The sequence below is a fragment of the Rhinoraja longicauda genome, chromosome 1 (assembly GCF_053455715.1).
Source record: "Rhinoraja longicauda isolate Sanriku21f chromosome 1, sRhiLon1.1, whole genome shotgun sequence".
Classification (NCBI taxonomy): Eukaryota; Metazoa; Chordata; class Chondrichthyes; order Rajiformes; family Arhynchobatidae; genus Rhinoraja; species Rhinoraja longicauda.
Genome location: NC_135953.1, coordinates 4,681,147 through 4,702,274, shown reverse-complemented (window position 1 = coordinate 4,702,274; position 21,128 = coordinate 4,681,147). Strand labels below are relative to the sequence as shown.

The 21,128-nt window shown below is 45.1% G+C and overlaps 1 protein-coding gene across 1 annotated transcript in view; it reads left to right on the top strand.

Moving 5' to 3' along the window:
* m1ap (meiosis 1 associated protein) overlaps positions 1 to 21,128 on the top strand; it is a 40,394-nt gene that overhangs the window by 6,718 nt on the left and 12,548 nt on the right. The window contains exons 3-8 of the mRNA XM_078408353.1: positions 4,107 to 4,296; positions 10,055 to 10,216; positions 13,446 to 13,466; positions 13,642 to 13,798; positions 15,859 to 16,000; positions 19,625 to 19,831. Of these exons, the coding sequence (XP_078264479.1) occupies positions 4,107 to 4,296; positions 10,055 to 10,216; positions 13,446 to 13,466; positions 13,642 to 13,798; positions 15,859 to 16,000; positions 19,625 to 19,831 (879 nt within the window). The remainder of the gene's footprint in view (positions 1 to 4,106; positions 4,297 to 10,054; positions 10,217 to 13,445; positions 13,467 to 13,641; positions 13,799 to 15,858; positions 16,001 to 19,624; positions 19,832 to 21,128) is intronic.

Sequence of the window (21,128 nt, the reverse complement as noted above, 5' to 3'; positions counted from 1 at the left end):
GGACAACGATCTCGTTGGTAGCTGCGCGGTTCATGTGGCATGGTCTGCGCAAGCAGGTTGGCCAATGGGCCCGCACCTGCATTCCGTGCCAGACGTCAAAAATTCAACGCCACGTCCGGGCGCCACTCCAAGGGATCGGTCTACCCTGCCGCCGTTTCGACCACCTGCACGTGGACATTGTGGGCCCGCTCCCGCCGTCCCGGGGCATCACCCACCTCTTCACGGTGGTGGACCGCTTCACGCGGTGGCCGGAGGCCATACCACTGGCTGATACGTCGACAGCCACATGCGCTCGTGCGTTGGCCGCGCACTGGATTGCTCGCTTTGGTGTGCCGGTGGTCATCTCATCGGACCGGGGGCCACAGTTCACCTCCGAGCTGTGGTCGGCCATGGCCCACCTGTTGGGCGTGCGGCTGCACCACACCACGGCCTATCACCCGCAGGCAAACGGCTTGGTGGAGAGGTTCCACCGGCAGCTGAAGGCAGCGCTGAAGGCGCGACTCGCCGGCCCCGACTGGATGGACGAGCTACCATGGGTTTTGCTGGGCATCCGGACTGCCCCCAAGGAAGACCTGGCTTCATCCTCAGCGGAGCTCGTCTACGGGTCTCCGCTCACGGTGCCCGGGGAGTTCGTGCCCTCGTTGCCGGGGCGAGAGGAACCACCCTCATCCACCCTACATCGCCTCCGAGAGCGAGTTGGAAAGCTCGCACCCGTGCCGACGTCCCGCCATGGGACATTCCGCCCTTACGTGCCATCGGCCCTCCAGGACTGCGCCTTTGTGTTCCTGCGCCGTGACGCCCACCAGGCGCCACTCCAGAGGCCGTATGAAGGCCCGTACCGGGTGCTGGAGCACGGGCAGACCACCTTTGTTTTGGACATGGGGGGCCGGCCGGAGGCCGTGTCAATTGACCGCCTGAAGCCGGCCCACTTAGACATCGACCAATCGGTGCGGGTGGCCCAGCCTCGCCCACGAGGTCGCCCCCCTTTGCGGGTCCCACCGCCTGTCTCTCCAACTGTGCCTCCGCCGGCCCCTCTGTCGACCGATTACCGTACGCGGTCCGGTCGGGTTGTGCGACCACCAGTGCGTTTCGTGCCTCCGGATCTGGGGGGGGGTACTGTGGCGGCTCCCAAGGGTCGGGCCATACTACTACCGACCCCTCGGCACGGGAATGGACCAGTCCCGGGAGGCGGTCCTGGACTCAGGTATATAAGGGCAAGGTTTGGGCGCCAAGCCATTCCGGCAGACTAGACCCGTCTGAGACCCACGAACCAATAAATATACCTTCCCAAAATACCTGGCTCCTTGCCTTTATCAACACGCTACATTACCTACTTTTCTAAAACATTTCTGTCGATTCTAAACCAGTAGTTTTGTTACTGAATTTCATAGAAATAGCTTGAAACTGCTGCCAAGAAATTGAACCTATTTCTGTTTGTCCTTAGTTTTAAATTTACATTAAAATCTTTTTGCTCATTTCAAAGTGTTGACATCTATTTCCTGTTGAGGTATTTCTCATCTGGAAAGTGAACTGGGTACTTCCAGTTGCAATTCATTCTAGATCTGGTGTCATTTCCCTGTAGTATTTCACACGTGATAACACCATCAATTTGCACAGCCAGTGTTTCTGAATTACTGTCAAAAGTTGTATCAAAGGATTGCAACCTATAACCTTTGTTTTTCACTCACTGTTAAACAAGGAAAAAAATCACACTGAAAGTCAGGAACCATATGTAAGTTAATGGGTCCTAGTGGGCAGATCAATTTTTATGTTTCCAAATCCTTCATATTCATTTTCATGTGCTGCCTTTTTGTACATCTGCAGCACAGAGAAAGATCAAAGTATCTCTAGAGTCAAGAGTGTAATATACCAGCAAATTCGATGAAACAATGAAATTTATGTTTGCTGCATCTTTATAGGCACAATAAAGCACTGCCTCAAATAAATATACAATAATCAATAATACAATAAATAAATAATCAGTAATATGAGATAACCAGACCAAAATGGTGCAAAACCGAAGTATGTAACCAAAGCATATCAACATCTAGACCTATCAACATCATGGGCGGAAGCTGAATAACTTCCATTTTCGCTGTCTTCGCCGCATCCTGGGAGTTTCTTGGCAGGACAAAATCACCAACGAATCTGTCCTCTCTCTAACCAACATGCCGAGCATCCCTGCTATCCTCAAGCAGAAGCGCCTCCGCTGGCTTGGACATATACACAGGATGGACAAATCCCCAAAGACGTGCTTTATGGGGAGGTTGCCAATGCTTGGAGACCAAGAGGAAGACCAAAGCTCCGCTACAAGGACACAATTAAAAGGGATATGACAAGCTTCAATGTCCACACTGACAACTGGGAAGCGGCTGCTGAGGACCGTGGCAGGTGGAGGAAGGACCTCCAGGCAGGCATGAAACATCACAACAGCATGTGGTTCAAGTCCCTGGAGCACAGGCGCCAACGCCGCAATATGGTCAAAGATGGCAGCCACGGACTCCCCGGAACAACTACCAGAGACGACCTCACCTGTGGAAACTGGGGAAGGATCTGCCTGTCGCAGATAGGCCTAGTCAGTCACACAAGGAAATATAACCACAGATGAAAGATCCCCCTCTCCAAGCAGGACAACACCAAGCCACACCATCATCTCCCGCGGATGGACGGATGCCAAGGAGGAAGGAGAATGCAACCAAAGCAGTCCAGTGTAGATCCTTGTTGCTGAGATAAGGTTGTGGTTAGTGTTTGCAGTTCAAGAGCATTGTACACCGACCAAGTTTTTCGTATTGGGCCAGTCCCATTTGCCTGCATTTGGCCCATAGCCCTCTAAATACTTTCTATCCATATATCTGTGCAAGTGTCCTTTAAAAATTGTAATTGTTATCCACTTCTACAGCTTCCTCTGCAGCTCATTTGAGATGCAGACTACTCTGAGTGAAAAGGTTGCCCCTGAGGTCCCTCTGAAATCTCTCCACTCTCAACTTAAACCTGGGACTCATGTTGTCGACCTCCCCGTGGTGAGCCCTGTCAACTGTCCTCAGTCAGACGAACGACAACAAACAGAGACAGCAGAAGCAGAAGCAGCTTCATAACTTCTGCTGCCTCAAACGCAAGAAGAAGAAGACCTTAAACCTATGCCCTCTAGTTTTAGAATCCTTGAACCTGAAAAATAAGCTGTGAGCATTCACTTTAATCATGCCCCTCCAGAACTTATACACCTCAATGAGTTCACCCCCCTCAACCTCTTACTTTCCAAAGAAAGGAGTCTCGGCCTATCCAACCTCTCCTTATAACTCAAGCCTGCAAGCCCAGAATTCATCCTGATGAATTTCTTCTGTATCCTTTCCAACTTAATGACAATCAGAATTGCACACAGTACTCCAAGTGTGGTCTCACCAACAACGTATACAGCTGTATCATGATGTCCCAACTTGTGCACGCAATACCCGACCCAACAATTAAACGTGTTCTGCAAATGACATGACAGCAATGAGTATACAAAAAACTGCTGACTGTAAACACACAGATTACATTTCAGTGCCCTGGAAAAGCACCATAGCAGTCTCTTAAAGAATGTCCCACTATTCAATTTTTGTATGATGACTCCTAATTTCTGTAAAAGCACATAAGCTCAAAAGGGAATGACAAAATAATGACTGGTTTAGTATGATTTTAACTTAAACTAGAAAAGGGTGGACCCGTTGGCCCAAACCTCTCCTGTATTGGTTTAGCACCCTCCACTCCCCCACTCCCCTCCTCCCCCCCACTTCCCCTTCCGCCCTCCCCTTCCCCTCCCCCTACTCACCCACTCCATCCCCCCTCAACCCCCCCTTACCCCCTCCCCTCAGCCCCCCTCATCCACTCAATCCCCCCTCAACGCCCCCCTTATCCCCCCTCCTCCTCCCCACCCCCACTCACCCACTCCATCCCCCTCAACTCCCCTTATCCACCCATATGTGGAAAAGGAATTTATTAAAGTTTAAAAAGTGATTTTTAAAGTTTAAAAAGTGAATTACTTTTAAAATATAACAACCATTTGAACCGCAGGCCAGTGGTGAGTAAGGTGAGTCTAAGGTGTCTGTGTTTATTTCTTGCCTTTGCAGATTACAGTAATTACCAGCCAGCCTGGAAAACAAGTGGTGAAGCAGCTTGAATCAGGTCTCAGTGAGACTGATTTAGTCAGTGTGAGGCGTTTACAGGTGCTGCATGTATCCAGATGTAATACAATGGAAGTGATGGACATGCCTTGCAGCACACAGTCAGTCCTATCTGATGAAGAAAACAACTCTGACGGTTTGTTTTTGGATTAAAAAGAATTTATTTATTTCATTTACAGACCGTTTTTATTCAATGCTGGCTGCATTCCTTATTGAATTTTTTGAAAGAAATTAGATAATTCAGCAAACATCAGCAACCAAAATGGAAAACTTGCTGATCTGTGTGGCTTAGTATTACATTGACATACTTGCACGCACAGTCACCAGACAAGCTCAAATAAGCTGATTCAGTATTTTCTCCACCCACATTAATAGAGGTAGATTTTAACTTACAGTTGTGGTAAATAAGTCATAGAGTGAAACATTGTAGAAACAGGCCCTTCATAGAAACATAGAAAATAGGTGCAGGAGGAAGCCATTCGGCCCTTCGAGCCAGCACCACCATTCATTGTGTTCGGCCCCACTTGCCCACACCAGCCAACATGTCCCATCTTTTCGATAGCATGATGCCCAGAACTGAACACAATATTGGCAAATACTAGCAACAGTGATAGCAAATCTTGTATTTATCTACATTATCCTCAAATTATCTGCACTTATGAACAAATATTATTTTTATGATCTGAACCGTTGCTTTTATTTTCACGACTTAAGAACTTTTTATTTGAAGCTCTTCTGTCTCTTTCAGATTCAGGAAACAAAAACGAAATGCCTATAACATGGGCATTTAAAAATAAATATGCCTCTTTTTTGTTAATGTTCCTACACTTTGGGCAAGAAAAGTGTATGAACACTTTGGGCAAGAACTCCATTTTTTCCCAAAAAGCATGCTCGAACTTCATTAAAAGACTCGGGTTTCCATTACTGTTTTTCATTGATTGTAGTACATCTGTTTGGGGTCGGAAGCGGATGAGGGCAGGAATTATGTATCTGTGTAACACGAGCCAGCCAACCTCATAAAATGGAGCTCGGTTAACCCTGGCTCCAACCACATAGTGATTTTGAAGAGACTAGCGCTTGCAACTATTTCAGGCAGGGCAGCCACATTCTCTGATTGTGCGTGTAGATCCTTTTTTTCATAAAACATATTAAGGTACAGCTCAGGAACAGCCCCTTCGGCCCACAATGTCCGTGCTAACCATAATGCCAAGACAAACTGATCTTATCTGTGTGCACGTGATCCAAATCCTTCTATTCCCAGCATACCCAGGTGTCGAACTAAAAGCCTCTTAAATGCCATTGTTGTATCTTCGTCCACTAGCACTTCTGCCAACGCGTTCCAGGTACCCGCCACCCTCTTTGTAAAACCAAAACTTGCCCTGCACACGCTTGTATTCTCATTTTACTTATGATATATGATGAGGCAGTTTAGCAGTTTAGCTCATTGGTTTGTGCCAACTATCAGAGCAATGGCATCAATCCCTTTCCCAATTTTACCCCGATACCTTATTCTCTCTCACATGCCCATCAGCTACCTGCATTCTCGTGCCGCCTACCTGCATTAGGTGACATTTACAAAAGCCTGTTAACCTACTAACCTGCACATCTTTGGAATATGAGAAGAAAATGCAATATCCTAGCAGATACCAGGTGGTTGCAGGGAAAAAGTGCAAGTATGTACAAACAGGACCATAGTTCAGCAGTGAGAGCTTTGGAGATGTGACTCAGCAGCAGCACTAACTGTGGTGACATCCTTTACAAGTACTGGGCAAAAGCTCCTGCAAAGAGCAAAATGGTAAAAGTCTAAAATCTAAATCTAAAAGCTAAATAATCTGATTTCATGATTTTTGTAAGGGATAAATATTGGTCAGGTGCTTTAGACACTTCCCTCATTTGTTTTCATTCTGTGCCTTTGGTTCTTGGTCCTTTCCTTAATGGGAACAGTTATCTCTATTTCCTTTGCTTAGACTCTTCATGATTTTGAATCTCTATCAGAACTTATGGGCAGCATGGTGGTGCAGCGAGAGTTGCAACCTTACAGCTCCAGAGACCCAGGTTCAACCCTGACTACTGTCTGAACGGAGTTTGTATATTCTTCCCATGAGTTTTCTCCCACATTCCAAATTCCTACAGGTTTGTAGACTAATTGGCTTGGTATAATCGTAAATTGGCCCTAGTGTGTGTAGGATAGTGTTAGTGTGCGGGGATTGCTGCTCAACATGGACTTGGTGGGCCAAAGGCCTGTTTCCGCACTATATCTCTAAACTAAACTCCTCACATTCTCCTTCCTTCCATAGAAAGCTCCAGCTTCTCCAGCCAATCCTATTGACCAAAGTCTCCCATCTCTGGAATCTTCCATGTAAACCCTTTCTGAATTCACTCTACCATTCCACTTTGGCTGAAGTTTGGTGAATGAATACTCTATGGTCACATGTGGCAAGTCACAGTGAAAGTCTTTGCTGGCATACCCAACGAATGCAAAGAGTCACCACATGAAGGGTGCATAATCCAGTTGGAGCTGAAACAGGTTCATCTTGACTTCCTTGTCCTTGGTGTCTTCACCTCTGCGGATAATACCCAGGACCTTGTCTGCGTTTTTATAACTATTTTACAAACACCCAACCAGGAGGAAGTAGGCCCCTCGGACTCTGGAACCTGGTTTGCCCGAGCGGTACAGCGGCACAATGGTAGAGTTGCTGCCTCATGGTGCCAGAGACCCAGGTTCAATCCTTACCTTGGCTGCTGTCTGTGTGGGGGTTGCACCTTGTCCTTGTGACCACATGTGTTTCCTCTGAGCGATCCAGCTTCCGCCAACATCTCAAAGACGTGCGGGTTTGTAGGTTCCTTTAATTAGCTACTTTATTTTGCCCCTAGTGTGTAAGTTGTGGATGAGAACGTGGGAAAACGTAGAACTTGTGTTCATGAGCGATCAATAGTTGGCGTGGATTTGGTGGGCTGAAGAGCCTGATTTCATGCTATACCTCTAAAACTAAAAAGATCATAACTGATCTGATCGTAATCTCAAATATATTAATAGTTTATCATGGTGACTTTTAACCTTTTAAAAAAAATCAAGAATCTATCTACCTCTGCATTAAAAGCATTCAAAGGTTCTGTTTCAACCATCCTTTTGGATTTGGTTCATTTGGTCTCAGTATCTCTGGTCTATGGTCAGAAAGTACTTGCACCTAATTAATACCAGGCACAGAATGCTGTGCAATTCACAGTGAGGACATGACAATGATTATCTGTGATTAATAATTGGCCATTACTCTGTGCCTAGGTAGACACAAAACACTGGAGTAACTCAGTGGGACAGGCAGCATCTCTAGAGAGAAGGAATGGGTGACGTTTCGGGTCGAGACCCTCCTTCAGACTGATGTCAGGGGAGTGGGCGGGACAAAGATAGAATGTAGTCGGAGACAGTAAGACCGGTGGGAGAACTGGGAAGGAGGAGGGGATGGAGAGAGAGGGAAAGCAAAGGCTATTTGAAGTTAGAGAAGTCAATGATCATACCGCTGGGGTGTAAGCTACCCAAGCGAAATATGAGGTGCTGTTCCTCCAATTTGCGCTGGGCCTCAGTCCGACAATGGAGGAGGCCCAGGACAGAAAGGTCAGATTGGGAATGGGAGGGGGAGTTAAAGTGCTGAGCAACCGGGAGATCAGGTAGGTTAAGGCGGAATGAGCAGAGGTGTTCAGTGAAACGATCGCCGAGCCTGCGCTTGGACTCGCCGATATACAGGAGTTGACACCTGGAACAGCGGATACAATAGATGAGGTTGGAGGAGGTGCAAGTGAACCAATTGGCCAAATGCAGGCAGGTGGGACTAATGTAGATGGAGCATGTTGGCTGTTGTGGGCAAGTTGGGCCTAAGGACTAGTTTCCACGTTGTAAGATTCTATGACTAAACAATAATTCAGCTTAGAATGTATGGCTTAAAATGAGCATCAAAGCATTGAGTGAGATCAATACAACTGGTTGAGGGGAGCAGCATGGAAGATAGGACGTTCTCTGAAGGGTTGGATGCATCAACATCCCTTCAGAGAACTGGGGATCTGAGGGAGGACTTCTCTAAAATGAATCTCTAAGAGAAACAACATTTCAGGCACTTCTCGTCATGAAGGTGTGGGCACTTAGCTACAGAACCAGCAGCAATCACATCTCCAACTTTGGACCAGGCCATGAGTCAGACATCATCAGACTTTTAAGGCGCAGGCAGTCGCAATCTTGCCAGTTGCCTCAATCTACTCAATAACGATTAACTTGCAATCAAATTAGATAAAAGCAACATAAGGTGCAGCTGCAGAATGCGATGCTGGAATGTGGTCAATATGAAAAATATTGAAAGGGAAAATGTTTTGCGGAACATTTCTGGCAAAGTGATTGAACTTCCACTTCCACTCTTAATGTTCCATCCCACTACCACTGCAAGCCTTTTTTGTTTTTGACCTTTTAAACCACCAGCTCAGGGAACAACACTTCTGAATAAAATACAAAGTGCTGAAATAACTCAGCGTGTCTGGCAGCATCTGTGTAGGGCATAAAATGCTGGAGTAACTCAGATGGTTTCTCTGGAGAACTGAGAACTGTTCGCTGGCTAGAGAGTATTTAATATATTAAAGCATACAAGCAGATCAGGCGGTATCCTTGGAGAACAGAAAACTGTTCTCTGGCTAAAGAGTAATCAATATATAAAAACAAACAAACTAATTATAGTGCAAAGATAAAAAACAGTGCTCCCAAGTCTATCGTGCAATCAAAGCAGTTTGGAGTTTAGTTGGAGTTCATAGCGTTCAATATCCTGATGATTGTTGGGAAGAAGCTGCTCCTGGATCTGGACGTAAAGTTTTCAGACTCCTGTACCCTCTTCTCAATGGCAGGGGTGAAATGAGAGCATGACCAGGGTGGTGTGGGTCTCTGATGCCTTTTTGAGTTTCCTTCAAACTTCTCAATAATATTCCTCTAATTGTGCATTACTTTGGTTTCTGGATTAAACTTTGCTTTCTAGCCAAATCACACAACCCTGGGATGGGACATCACAATTAATGCATACTGATACACCTGTCAATAAGTAAGATTCAGTTTCAGAATGAGTGGGATGTGAGGGACAGATCAAAAGTTAAGATCTATAAAAGAATGCAAGGCAGGGTGAGAATATATGACCAAAAGGATTAGAATGCAAAGTAAATGAAATTGGCAATGTGACAGTTACAGAATTAAACGCTACATTGCTAAGAACTATATTCTGCACTCTGTATTTTCCCTGTTTCTCCATCCATTATACTTGACTTTAAACTGATTGTAACTAAGTATGGCATATCTGATCTGTTTGGATAAGCATGAAAAACAAAGCTTCTCACTGTATCTTAATATATTGCAAATGGGAAAAAAAGGAATATTTTGGAAATTGTTCTCAATTGAATGAAAGTTCATAAAGATCACCGTATTAAGACATATATAGCATAGAAACATGCCCTTCGACCAAATTTGCTCATGTCGACCAAAATGCCCCATCTTTAGTCCGATCTGCCCGCGTTTGGCCCATATCCATCAAAACCTGTCCTATCCTGATGGATAGAAATGTTGTGCGTCTGTCACAACTTTGAACTCCTCAATTTAAGTTGGCTAGGCTCCCATCAGTTTCCCATCAGCTCGTGAATGATACTGTAGACCCTTCGTGAAACATGGTTCATAAATCCTCGAAGCAGAAATAAGCCATTTGGCCCATCAAATCTACTCCGCTATTCAATCATAGCTTATCTATCTTTCCCTCTCAACCCCATTATCCTGCCTTCTTCCCATAATCCCTGGCATCCTTACTAATCACTGTCTACTCGTCAGCACTGTTTTTTCATGTTTCCTTATTTAATCAACAAGTTTTGTTTCTGTGCAGAGAGCTCCATCCTGGGGACAGATATCGACCTGCGGACAATTGGAAATGACACAGTCAGCCTGGATAGTTTCTTCAAGAGTTGGTTGCACAACCATGAAACAGATAAGGAACATCTCCATTTGTTGCTTGCAGATACACGTCTACCCAGATCTGCAGAAAGAAGTAATCAAAGAAGCAATCTTGGAAAATAACTATTATGAGGCAACTTGAGCACATTTAGATTAAAAAGCACGAGTTATTTAATCAGTTTCAAATAATACACTCCCCACTGTACCTTTCTTTCATCTGCCACCCATGGTGTGCCACTTCCCCTCTGTCCCTTTTTCCCCACTCAGAAAGCCTTCTCCCATCACCTAATCCAATATTTACTTTTATCCCCTCTTTTCCCTGCTACTGAACCCCTCCACTGATATCCCTGCCTCTGGCATTATATTTCACTCCTCTCGTATCTGACACCTTTTTGTCTCCTTCACCTCTAGTCTTTGTCACTATCTCAGCCCATGTGCCAAACACCCCCCCCCCCCCACTAACTTTTATCCATCTATCACTTGCCAGGCTTTGTCCCACCCCATCTCACTTTTCCAGCTTTCTCCCCCCTGCTCCATCAGTCTGAAGAAGGGTCTTGACCCGAAACACCTCTCTATTTCACTCGACAGATGCTGCCTGCCCTGCTGAATTCCTCCAGCACTTTAAGAGTTACAGTGCCTAAACAGAAGATCGGATGATAGACATAAAGTGCTGGAGTAACTCAGCGGGTCAAGGTAGCATCTCTGGAAGAAAAGGATGGGTGATATTTCAAGTCAGGACGCTTCTTCAAACTGTTCTTTCAGTTTACAAGGTGTTGGAGGAACTCAGCAGGTCAGGCAGCGTCTGGGAAAGAAATGGACAGACAATGTTTCGGATCAGGAAGAAGAGTCCCGATCGAAACGGCATCTGTCCATTCCCTACCCAGATGTTGCCTGACCTGCCAAGTTCCTTCAGCACTATGTGTTTTGCTCAAGATTCCAGCTTTGGCTGTCTCTTCCAATTTATGCTGGGCCTCACTGTCGCAAGAGGCTGCGGTCAGGTCAGAATGGGAATGGGATAAAAGTGGCATGCAACAGTAAGCTGATCACTCTTATGGACTGAGCACAAGTGTTTTGCAAAGCAATCCCCCAATCTGTGCTTGGTTTCTCCAATGTAGAGGAGACCACATTATGAACACTGAATACAATGCATTAGATTGGAAGAAGTGCAAGAGAATGGCAGCTTCACCTAAAAAGACAGTCCTGGTCCATAGATGGTGGCAAGGGAAGAGGAGAATGGGCAGGTGTGGCAGTCTGAAGAAGGGTCTCAACACGAAACGTCAATGTTCTCCAGAGATGCCTCCTGACCTGCTGAGTTACTCCAGCACTTTGTGTCCTTTTGCGGCATGTCCTCCAGTTGCATGGAAAGTTGCCATGGGATAGGAGTAGTGAGTAGGAAGAGGGATCCAGGAAATTGCAAGGTAAGTGGTCCCCGTGAAATGCAAAGGCGAGGAAATGAAAAGATTGAAACTGGGAAAAAGAAATGCCATCTTTACACGAGGCAGAATGCGAGGATATGCAATCAAAAAAAAGATACAAAGTGCTGTAGCTCTTTCAGGTCTCTCTCCCCCACAACAGCCTGAAGAAAGATTCAGACCAAAACATCACAAGTGAATGCAGCACAAATGCATTGATCACCTTCCATTCTGACCCAAGTGAAACACAAAGTATTTGAGTTTCTCAGTGGGTCAGGCAGTATTTGTAGAGGGAATAGATAGGTTCGGACACAAAACCCATTGAGTTAACGCCAGCACTTTGGTTTTACTTAACGTTCCAGCATCTGAAGTTCATTGTGTCTCCATTATGACCTGTTGGTCTCCATATATTGAATGCTGGGTCTCTTTACGTAGGGGGGGAGGGGGGCTCCCCCCCCTACGTAAAGAGACCCAGCATTCAATATATTCTAACGAGGTGCTTTGCACCCCTCCAGAAAGAACATTGAATTCTTCAGATAAATTGTTATTGTTTCCCATTATCACAATTATGGCTCCTTCTCACCATGTATCTTTAAAATGGCCTGCTAATGCTAATTATCGCCTAATCTGTCTTAACCAAGAGGCTTTTATCATGCAAACAAACAGTGCTGAAGGAATTTAGTGGGTCAGGCAGCATCACCAGAAGGGAAAGGACCAGGGTTACTGGGATTTATTCACAAAATGCTGGAGTAACTTAGCAGGTCAGGCAGCATCTCAGGAGAGAAGGAATGGGTGACGTTTCGGGTCGAGACCCTTCTTCAGACTGAATCCACGTTGATACTGTTTACAGATCATTACAGCATCTCAGGAGAGAAGGAATGGGTGACGTTTCGGGTCGAGACCCTTCTTCAGACTGAAGAAGGGTCTCGACCCGAAACGTCACCCATTCCTTCTCTCCTGAGATGCTGCCTGACCTGCTGAGTTACTCCAGCATTTTGTGAATAAATACCTTCGATTTGTACCGGCATCTGCAGTTATTTTCTTATACTAGGGTTACTGGGATGTTTAGTTAGAGATACAGCATGGAAACACGCCCTTTACCCCACCATAGTCCATGGTGATCATTGATCACCTGCTCACACTGGTTCTATATTATCCCACTTTCTTAATCACTCCCTACACACTAGGGACAATTTACAGAGGCCGAGTAACTTATAAACCGGCATACCTTTGGCACTTGGGCGACATACAGAGACATCCCAAGGGTATGATCAAACACAGGTCCCTAGCCCTACTAGCTGCGCCACTGTGCCGTCCTAAAAGTAGGGATGGCAGGAAATGGTGGGTGAAATGTGTGTGCATCGTGGGGGGGGGGTGAAATACTTGAAATTGGAGAATTCAGTGTTCATACTGATAGTTTGTCAGCTACCCAAGTGGATATGAGGTGCTATTTTTTTCACAGAACTTAAAAATTGGGTTAATATGGAGCTATGTTAAATTAGGCACCCAAAAATTATAAACAAAGTCGAAGACCCTTTATTAGGATGGTTATTGGTCTTGTGACTACGTGTCACATAGGGTCTAGTAATGATCTGTAACCACTATCAATGTGGATTAAAAATGGAAGGCAGGAGGAACTCAGTGGGTCAGGCAGGTGAAGCAAAATGGATAGATGTTTTGTGTTGGAAACCTTTTTTTGTTTGTCCATTTCCTTCCACAGATGCCCCTCTCCCACTGACTTCCTCCAGCTGTCTGCTTTTTGCTCACAATTCCAGTAACGGCAGTCTCTTGTGGCTTCAGTGTCGATAATTCTGTTCCGTGTTGTTGATATTAAAATCATTTATTAATCTTGGATGCACAATCTCAGATCGTGCATTGTCTTGTTTTTTAGATGTTTGTTTTGGATTTTAGCTGCTAGCATGTCGGGAGTCGGTACGATCTCTACAGAGGGAATGGACAGACAAGGATTATACCGACTCTCAACAAATTTGACATGCTCACAGCTAAAATGGATAGACAACGTTTTGGGTTGAGACTCTTCAGTTTGATTTAGGAAAGATCTAATGTTAATGTATGGTCTTCTAATATGCCCTTCTCTCAAATACAGCTTGCCTGAAATGTGATGTTCAGGAGCGAATCATCAGTCCTGCCCTCCTTCCTGGATCTATTGACTACACTGAGAGAACCGAGAGTCTCAAAGACATCCAAAAGGTTAACAAAGCAGCAAATTCAGGAGCCCTCCAGTACAAACTCCAAGTTATAAGGTACGCTGATGTTTTTTGATGTTATGCGAAAGACTAAACACTACCTCAGAGAGAGAGAGTCATAGAGTGATACAATGTGGAAACAGGCCCTTCAGCCCAACTTGCCCACACTGGCCAACAATGTCCCAGCTACGCTAGTCCCACCTGCCCGCGCTTGGTCCATATCCCTCCAAACCTGTCCTATCCATGTACCTGTCTAACTAGGCTTGAATTCACTGGAGTTTAGAAGGATGAGAGGGGATCTTATAGAAACATATAAAATTATAAAAGGACTGGACAAGCTAGATGCAGGAAAAATGTTCCCACTGTTGGGCGAGTCCAGAACCAGGGGCTACAGTCCTAGAATAAAGGGGGGGGCATTTATAACTGAGGTGAAAAAAAACTTTTTCACCCAGAGAGTTGTGAATTTGTGGAATTATCTGCCACAGAGGGCAGTGGAAGCCAAATCATTGGATGGATTTAAGACAGAGTTAGATAGAGCTCTAGGGGCTAGTGGAATCAAGGGATATGGGGAGAAGGCAGGCACGGGTTACTGATTGTGGACGATCAGCCATGATCACAATGAATGGTAGTGCTGGCTCGAAGGGCCAAATGGCCTCCTCCTGCACCTATTTTCTATGTTTTCTATGTTTCTTAAATGTTGGGATAGTCCAGCCTCAACTACCTCCTCTGGCAGCTTGTTCCATCCCCCCACCACCCTTTGTGAGAAAAAGCTACCCCTTGGATTCCTATTAAATCTTTTCCCCTTTCCCAAGAACTGGCGTCCTCTGGTCCTCGATTCCCCTAGGCAAGAGACTCTGTGCTTTTACCGGATCTATTCCTCTCATGATGAGGTGGTGCTCTTCAAGCTGTTTCCTTTACTCTATGGCCAGGCTCCATCTTTTCTCTTGTTAGAGCCCTTTGATGAGGTACTTGGAAGGCTGATGAGGCGAGTGCTTTTGAAATAATCTATATGAATTTTGAGAAGGCCTTTGAGGCGATGAATAAATCCTGTGGGATCCAAGGGAGAATGACAAATTGGACTCATAATTGGGTTAGTTGCACCTAGGAAAGGATAATGGCTCAAGAGATTCAAGTCAAGAGTGTTTTACTGTCATATGTCCCAGACAGAACAATGAAATTCTTACTTGCAGCTGCACAACAGAATATGTAAACATAGTACTCTCTAAACAATATAACAAACTAGAAAAACAGGTTCAGTGTGTGAATATGTATATATATACAAACAAAAAGATTAAACCAATGCCCCCGTCTATGTAGTTCAGAGCTTATTTGGAGGTGCTTTTGTAATTAAAAGGCCACGGTAATGTATTAAATAAACTCAGTATCCCTGTTCTGCTTTTTGTAGTAATCTAGATCAAGTGGACCCGTTGGGCCCAAACCTCTCCCACATTCCCCCCTCCCCTCTCCCCCACCTCCCTCCTTCCCCCCTCCCTCAACACCCCCACCCCCCTCCCCTCCTCCCCTCCCTCCACCTCCCCCTCCCTCCCCTCTTCCCCTCTCCCCCCACTCCATCCCCCTCAACCACTTATCCCCCCTCCTCCCCTCCCCCCCTTCCTCGGAGATAGATTTAAACATTAAAATGTGAATAATTTCAATGAAACTTCTTCCATTAGCACCAAAGGGACGACGGTGAGTAAGGTGGGCCTAAAATTGTCGCGCTATCGTGTGCCGTTTTGGCTGTAGTTCAGGAACAAACAAACAAACAAATGAGAGTTTTAGTGTATAGATGTCAATAATTTAGATCCGAGATTGAGTTTAGTTTATAAGGTACAGCTTGATAAAGAAGATTGCAGATGATTGTGAAGAAAGTCGAGTTGAGTTTATTATTATATGCACAATGATGGTGAGGCGCAGGTCCATTATCAAGCAAGGAAAATACATATATAATTCCCCAAGGTATTTCACAATTCTTTCAAATTATTTAGATTCCTTGAAATATTTTCATAGTAAGTCCCGTAGATAGTGCTGTGATAACGAATATAAAATCTCTTTTAGATTAATTAATTGATTAATCTTGATTGAGGGCTAGATCTTTGATAAAAATTCTTACCTTGCAGAGCTCTGAAGTCAGATGGTGTCTGTGAATCCGTATTGTATGGGCTCCCACTTATCATCAGACCCACAAACTGCTGGAAGCTAGACTGGGATGAATTGGAATCAAACCACCAAATCTTTCATGCTTTGTGTCACACCTTGAAGGTAGGAATAATGGATCGACTGGATTTATATTCACTGGGTTTATAGTCACTGGAATTTAGAAGGACGAGAGGATATCTTATAGAAACATATAAAATTATTAATGGATTGGACAGGCTAGATATAGGAAAAATATTCCCGATGTTTGGGAGTCCTGAACCAGGGGCCACTGTTTAAGAATAAGGGGTAGGCCATATAGGATTGAGATGAGGAGAAACTTTATCACCCAGAGAGTTGTGAATCTGTGGAATTCTCTGCCGCAGAAGGCAGTGGAGGCCAATTTCTGTTTCTGTTTTCTGCTGCACAACCGCCAACAGTTGGTCTATCTCGTGCAGGTTTCACTCGTGTGGGTACTGGTTACAAGAAGGTTATTTAGATTTTTATGTGGGCAAGTTTGGGGAGATGATCGATGTCCAAGTTGTCGAGTTGTGACTTGAAGAGTGACAAGGTTGGTGCACATCTAGTGGTGTCGGGAAGGATGTTCCACTTTGGGATAGTCCATGGATATCCAATTCACTGGATATATTCAAGAGAGAGTTGGATTTGCTCTTAGGGCTAAGGGAATCAAGGGATATGGGGAGAAAGCAGGAACTGGGCACTGATTTTGGCTCGAAAGGCCTTATGGCCTAATCCTGCACCTATTTTTCTATGTTTCTAAAAGTATCACAGTTGCTACAAATTGCAACTAATAGAAGCTATATCTCCACACATTAAAGATTAATTTTGTGTTGATTGTAATGCCTACACAAGGGATGAGATGATATGAGAGATTGTGTATTGAAGTGCCTGCTCAATGCAGTGAATATTACAACATACATCAGATAATAAATCAGTGCAATACTTGCATAGATTGCATAATCTAAACTTTGACTACTTTCAACAGATCAGAAGGCCATAACTTCAGAATAAAAGGACATTCCTTTAGGGAGGAGATGAGGAGGAATTTCTTGTCAGAGAGTGGAGAATCAGTGGAATTCATTACCACAGAAGGCTGTGGAGGCTATCAATGGATATTTTTGAAGGCAGAGATTGATAGATTCTTGATTAGTACGGGTGTCAGGAGTCATGGGGAGAAGGCAGGAGAATGGGGTTGAGAGGGAAAGATAGATAAACAATAGACAATAGGTGCAGGAGTAGGCCATTCAGCCCTCCGAGCCAGCACCGCCATTCAATGCGATCATGGCTGATCACTCTCAATCAGTACCCCGTTCCTGCCTTCTCCCCATACCCCCTCACTCCGCTATCCTTAAGAGCTCTATCCAGCTCTCTCTTGAAAGCATCCAACGAACTGGCCTCCACTGCCTTCTGAGGCAGAGAATTCCACACCACTCTCTGACTGAAAAAGTTCTTCCTCATCTCCGTTCTAAATGGCCTACCCCTTATTCTTAAACTGTGGCCTCTTGTTCTGGACTCCCCCACGTTTCCTGCCTCTAATGTGTCCAATCCCCTAATTATCTTATATGCTTCAATAAGATCCCCCCTCATCCTTCTAAATTCCAGTGTATACAAGCCTAATTGCTCCAACCTTTCAACATACGACAATCCCACAATTCCGGGAATTAACCTAGTGTTGATCAGCCATGATTGAATGGCGGAGTAGACTTGATGGGTCGAATGGACTAATTCTGCTCCTATCACTTATGAACATGAATATATGAGAGTCAAGATAGATTGAATGGGTAGAGAATCATGTGGAGTAGAATGACTACAAGGTCCATTATTATGCAAATTTGACCTAATTCCTAATAATGAAGTAAAACGAAATGCAGCAGAAGCTGGTTTTGCCACTAGAGGGATTTATATAATATCCACAGTGTACTGAGGACATCATGTGACATAATCCATTTACTGCAGAGATTTTGAAAAGCTAAGGTTTTGTGTGTGTGTGTATGAAAATACTGTTGTAATAATTCTCATAGAAAATCAGAAGAATCATTATTTCCCATGAGATCGACCTATTTTTTGCTACCAGATTTCTCATTCTAAATAGACATTCTAAATATCTATATACTAAAACTCTCGTTTGTTTGTTTGTTCCTGAACTACAGCCAAAACGGTGCACGATAGCGTGACAATTTTAGGCCCACCTTACTCACCGACGTCCCTTTGGTGCTAATGGAAGAAGTTTCATTGAAATCGGTGTTATATATTTAAAGTTATTCACATTTTAAAGTTTAAATCTATCTCCTAGGGAGGGAGGGAGGGGGTGGAGGGGAGGGAGGGAGGGGAGGAGGGAGGATAAGGGGAGGTTGAGGGGGATGGAGTGGGGGGGAGGGGAAGGGAGGGAGGAGGGAGGGGAAGAGAGGATGCTACACCAATGCACGAGAGGTTTGGGGCCAACGGGTCCACTTGGTCTAGAAAACACTCATTTTGATGGACCTTGTTATGACTATTTGGCAAATGAAATTCCTCATATGTTGCAAAACAAACTTGGTTAATAAAGTAAGATTGTGAATTGTGAATAATTATAACGTATATTGGTTAAAGCGGACAGACTACTGGACTACCGATAGCCACACTTTCCACATCCACACTTTCTAAGCCTTTCACTATTCTGTAAGTTTCAATGAGGGCCCCCCTCATCCTTCTAAACTCCAGCGAGTACAGGCCCAGTGCTGTCAAACGCTCATCATATGCGCTTACTGCCCAGCAATCCACGCCACCCCCAGCTCACACCGCTGCCAGGCCTGACCTAATGCCACCACCTCCGGCCCACACAGCTTCCTCGGCCGCTTCCAGGCCACGCCTGCCGCCGCCTCCTCCAAACCACATCTACACTCCGGTCAGCCGATGGCCCCGACCATCGACTCCGCCGATCCTCGCTTCTGCCAGCAGGCCAGGGCTGTCAACTCGCCTTGATTCCAGTCCCAGTCCCAGACCAAGAGTCTAAAGAATGGTCTCGACCTGAAATGTCACCAATCCATGTTCTCCAGAGATGCTGCCTGACCCGTTGGGTTACTCCAGCACTTTGTGTCCTTTGTGTATTTACCAGCACCTGCTGTTCTGTATTTCTAATACTTATACGATGATAAACCCGTACAATCAGCAATATCAAACTTTCTGCGCTCCACGGAATAGGAGATTAGTGGGCATAATTAGAGCACATGGTATTGGGGGTGGGGTACTGACATGGATAGAAAATTGGTTGGCAGACAGAAAGCAAAGAGTGGGGATAAATGGGTCCCTTTCAGAATGGCAGGCAGTGACTAGTGGGGTACCGCAAGGCTCGGTGCTGGGACCGCAGCTATTTACAATATACATTAATGACTTGGATGAAGGGATTAAAAGTACCATTAGCAAATTTGCAGATGATACAAAGCTGGGTGGCGGTGTCAACTGTGAGGAAGATGCTATGATTTAGATTTTTTAGATTTAGAGATACAGCGCAGAAACAGGCCCTTCGGCCCACTGGGTCCGCGCCACTCAGCGATCCTCGCACATTAACACTATCCTACACCCACTAGGGACAATTTTTACATTTGCCCAGCCAATTAACCTACAAACCTGTACGTCTTTGGAGTGTGGGAGGAAACCGAAGATCCCGGAGAAAACCCATGCAGGTCATGGGGAGAACGTACACTCTGAAAAAAAAAAAGAATGGATTTTCTTTCTTATTTCACATTTCAGAAAAGAGACTGGATACTTCTCGCTCGTTCTGAACCTCAGGTTATGGGAACTACCTGGTCTGTTCATGTTGACTGCTATTACGTGGTACTGCCGTCGACCACTCTGACCCTCTTGGTGAAGCCTGTGGCGGTGCAGGAGCTCCTTTTACCCTGTGACCATCCTTTCAGATTTGACGATCCACCCGAAACAGCCCTAAGTAAAATAGAGGTAAGTCACTGCTCTGGTCGTAGAGTCATACAGTGTGGAAACAGTCCCTCCGGCCCAACGTGCCCTCATCAACCAATATGTCCCAACTACACTTTGTGGTGAATCTGTGGAAGTCATTATCACAGAAGGCTGTGGAGGCCAAGTCAATGGATATTTTTAAGGCAAAGATAGATAGATTCTCGATTAATACGGGTGTCAGGGATTATGGGGAGAAGGCAGGAAAATTGGGTTAGGAGGGAAAGGTCCATCAGCCACAATTGAATGGAGGAGTAGACTTGATGGGTTAAATGGCCTAATTCTGCTCCTATCACTTCTGAACTTACGAAATCACTAGCCCCACCTGCCTGTATTTGGCCCATATCCCTCTAAACCCATCCTATCCATGTATCTGTCTAAATATTTCAGAAAAGTTGTGATAGTACCTGCCTCAACTACCTTCTTCGGCACCTTATTTCATCCATCCACCACCATTTGGTGTGAAAAAGTTATCCCTCGGGTTCCTATTAAATCTTTCCCCCCTCACCTTTAACCTATGTCCTCTGGTTCTCAATTGCCCTACTCTGGGAAAGAGATCTGTGCGTCTACCCAATCTAGTGGTCATTTGTAAATTCTTGGGAAGCAGAGACAGTAAAGGTGTGCAATCATTTACCCCTAAATAAGGGTGTCACGGTGGCGTAGCGGTAGAGTTGCTACCTTATAGTGAATACAGCGCTGGAGATCCAGGTTCGACCCCAACCAAGGCTGCTGTCTGTACCGAGTTTGTACGTTCTCCCTATGACGTGCATGGGTTTTCTTTAGTTTCTTCCCACACTCCAAAGATGTAGAGGTTTGTAGGTCAATTGGCTTGGTAAAATGTTAAAACAATTGTCCCTAGTGTGTGTAGGAGATTGTTAGTGTGTGGGGATCGTGGTCGGCGCGGACCCAGTGGACCGAACGGCCTGTTTCCACGCTGTATCTCTAAACTAAACTTAACTATAGAACATAGAACATGAGACCACAGGAACAGGGCCTTTGTGCCACAAAGTCCATGCCAAACATGATGCCAAATTAAACTAACCTTCTCTGTACGTGATCCATATCCCTCCATTCCCTGCGTATCCACTTGCCTATCTAAAAGCCTCCTTAAAGCCACTATCATATTTGTCTCCACCACATCGCTGCCAACGCATTACAGCCATCCACCACTCTTTGTGTTAAAAACGTGCTCTACACATCAACTTTAAACTTTCCCACTTGTGCGGCACAGTGGCATAGCTGGTAGAACTGCTACCTCACAGCGCCAGAGGCCCAGGTTCAA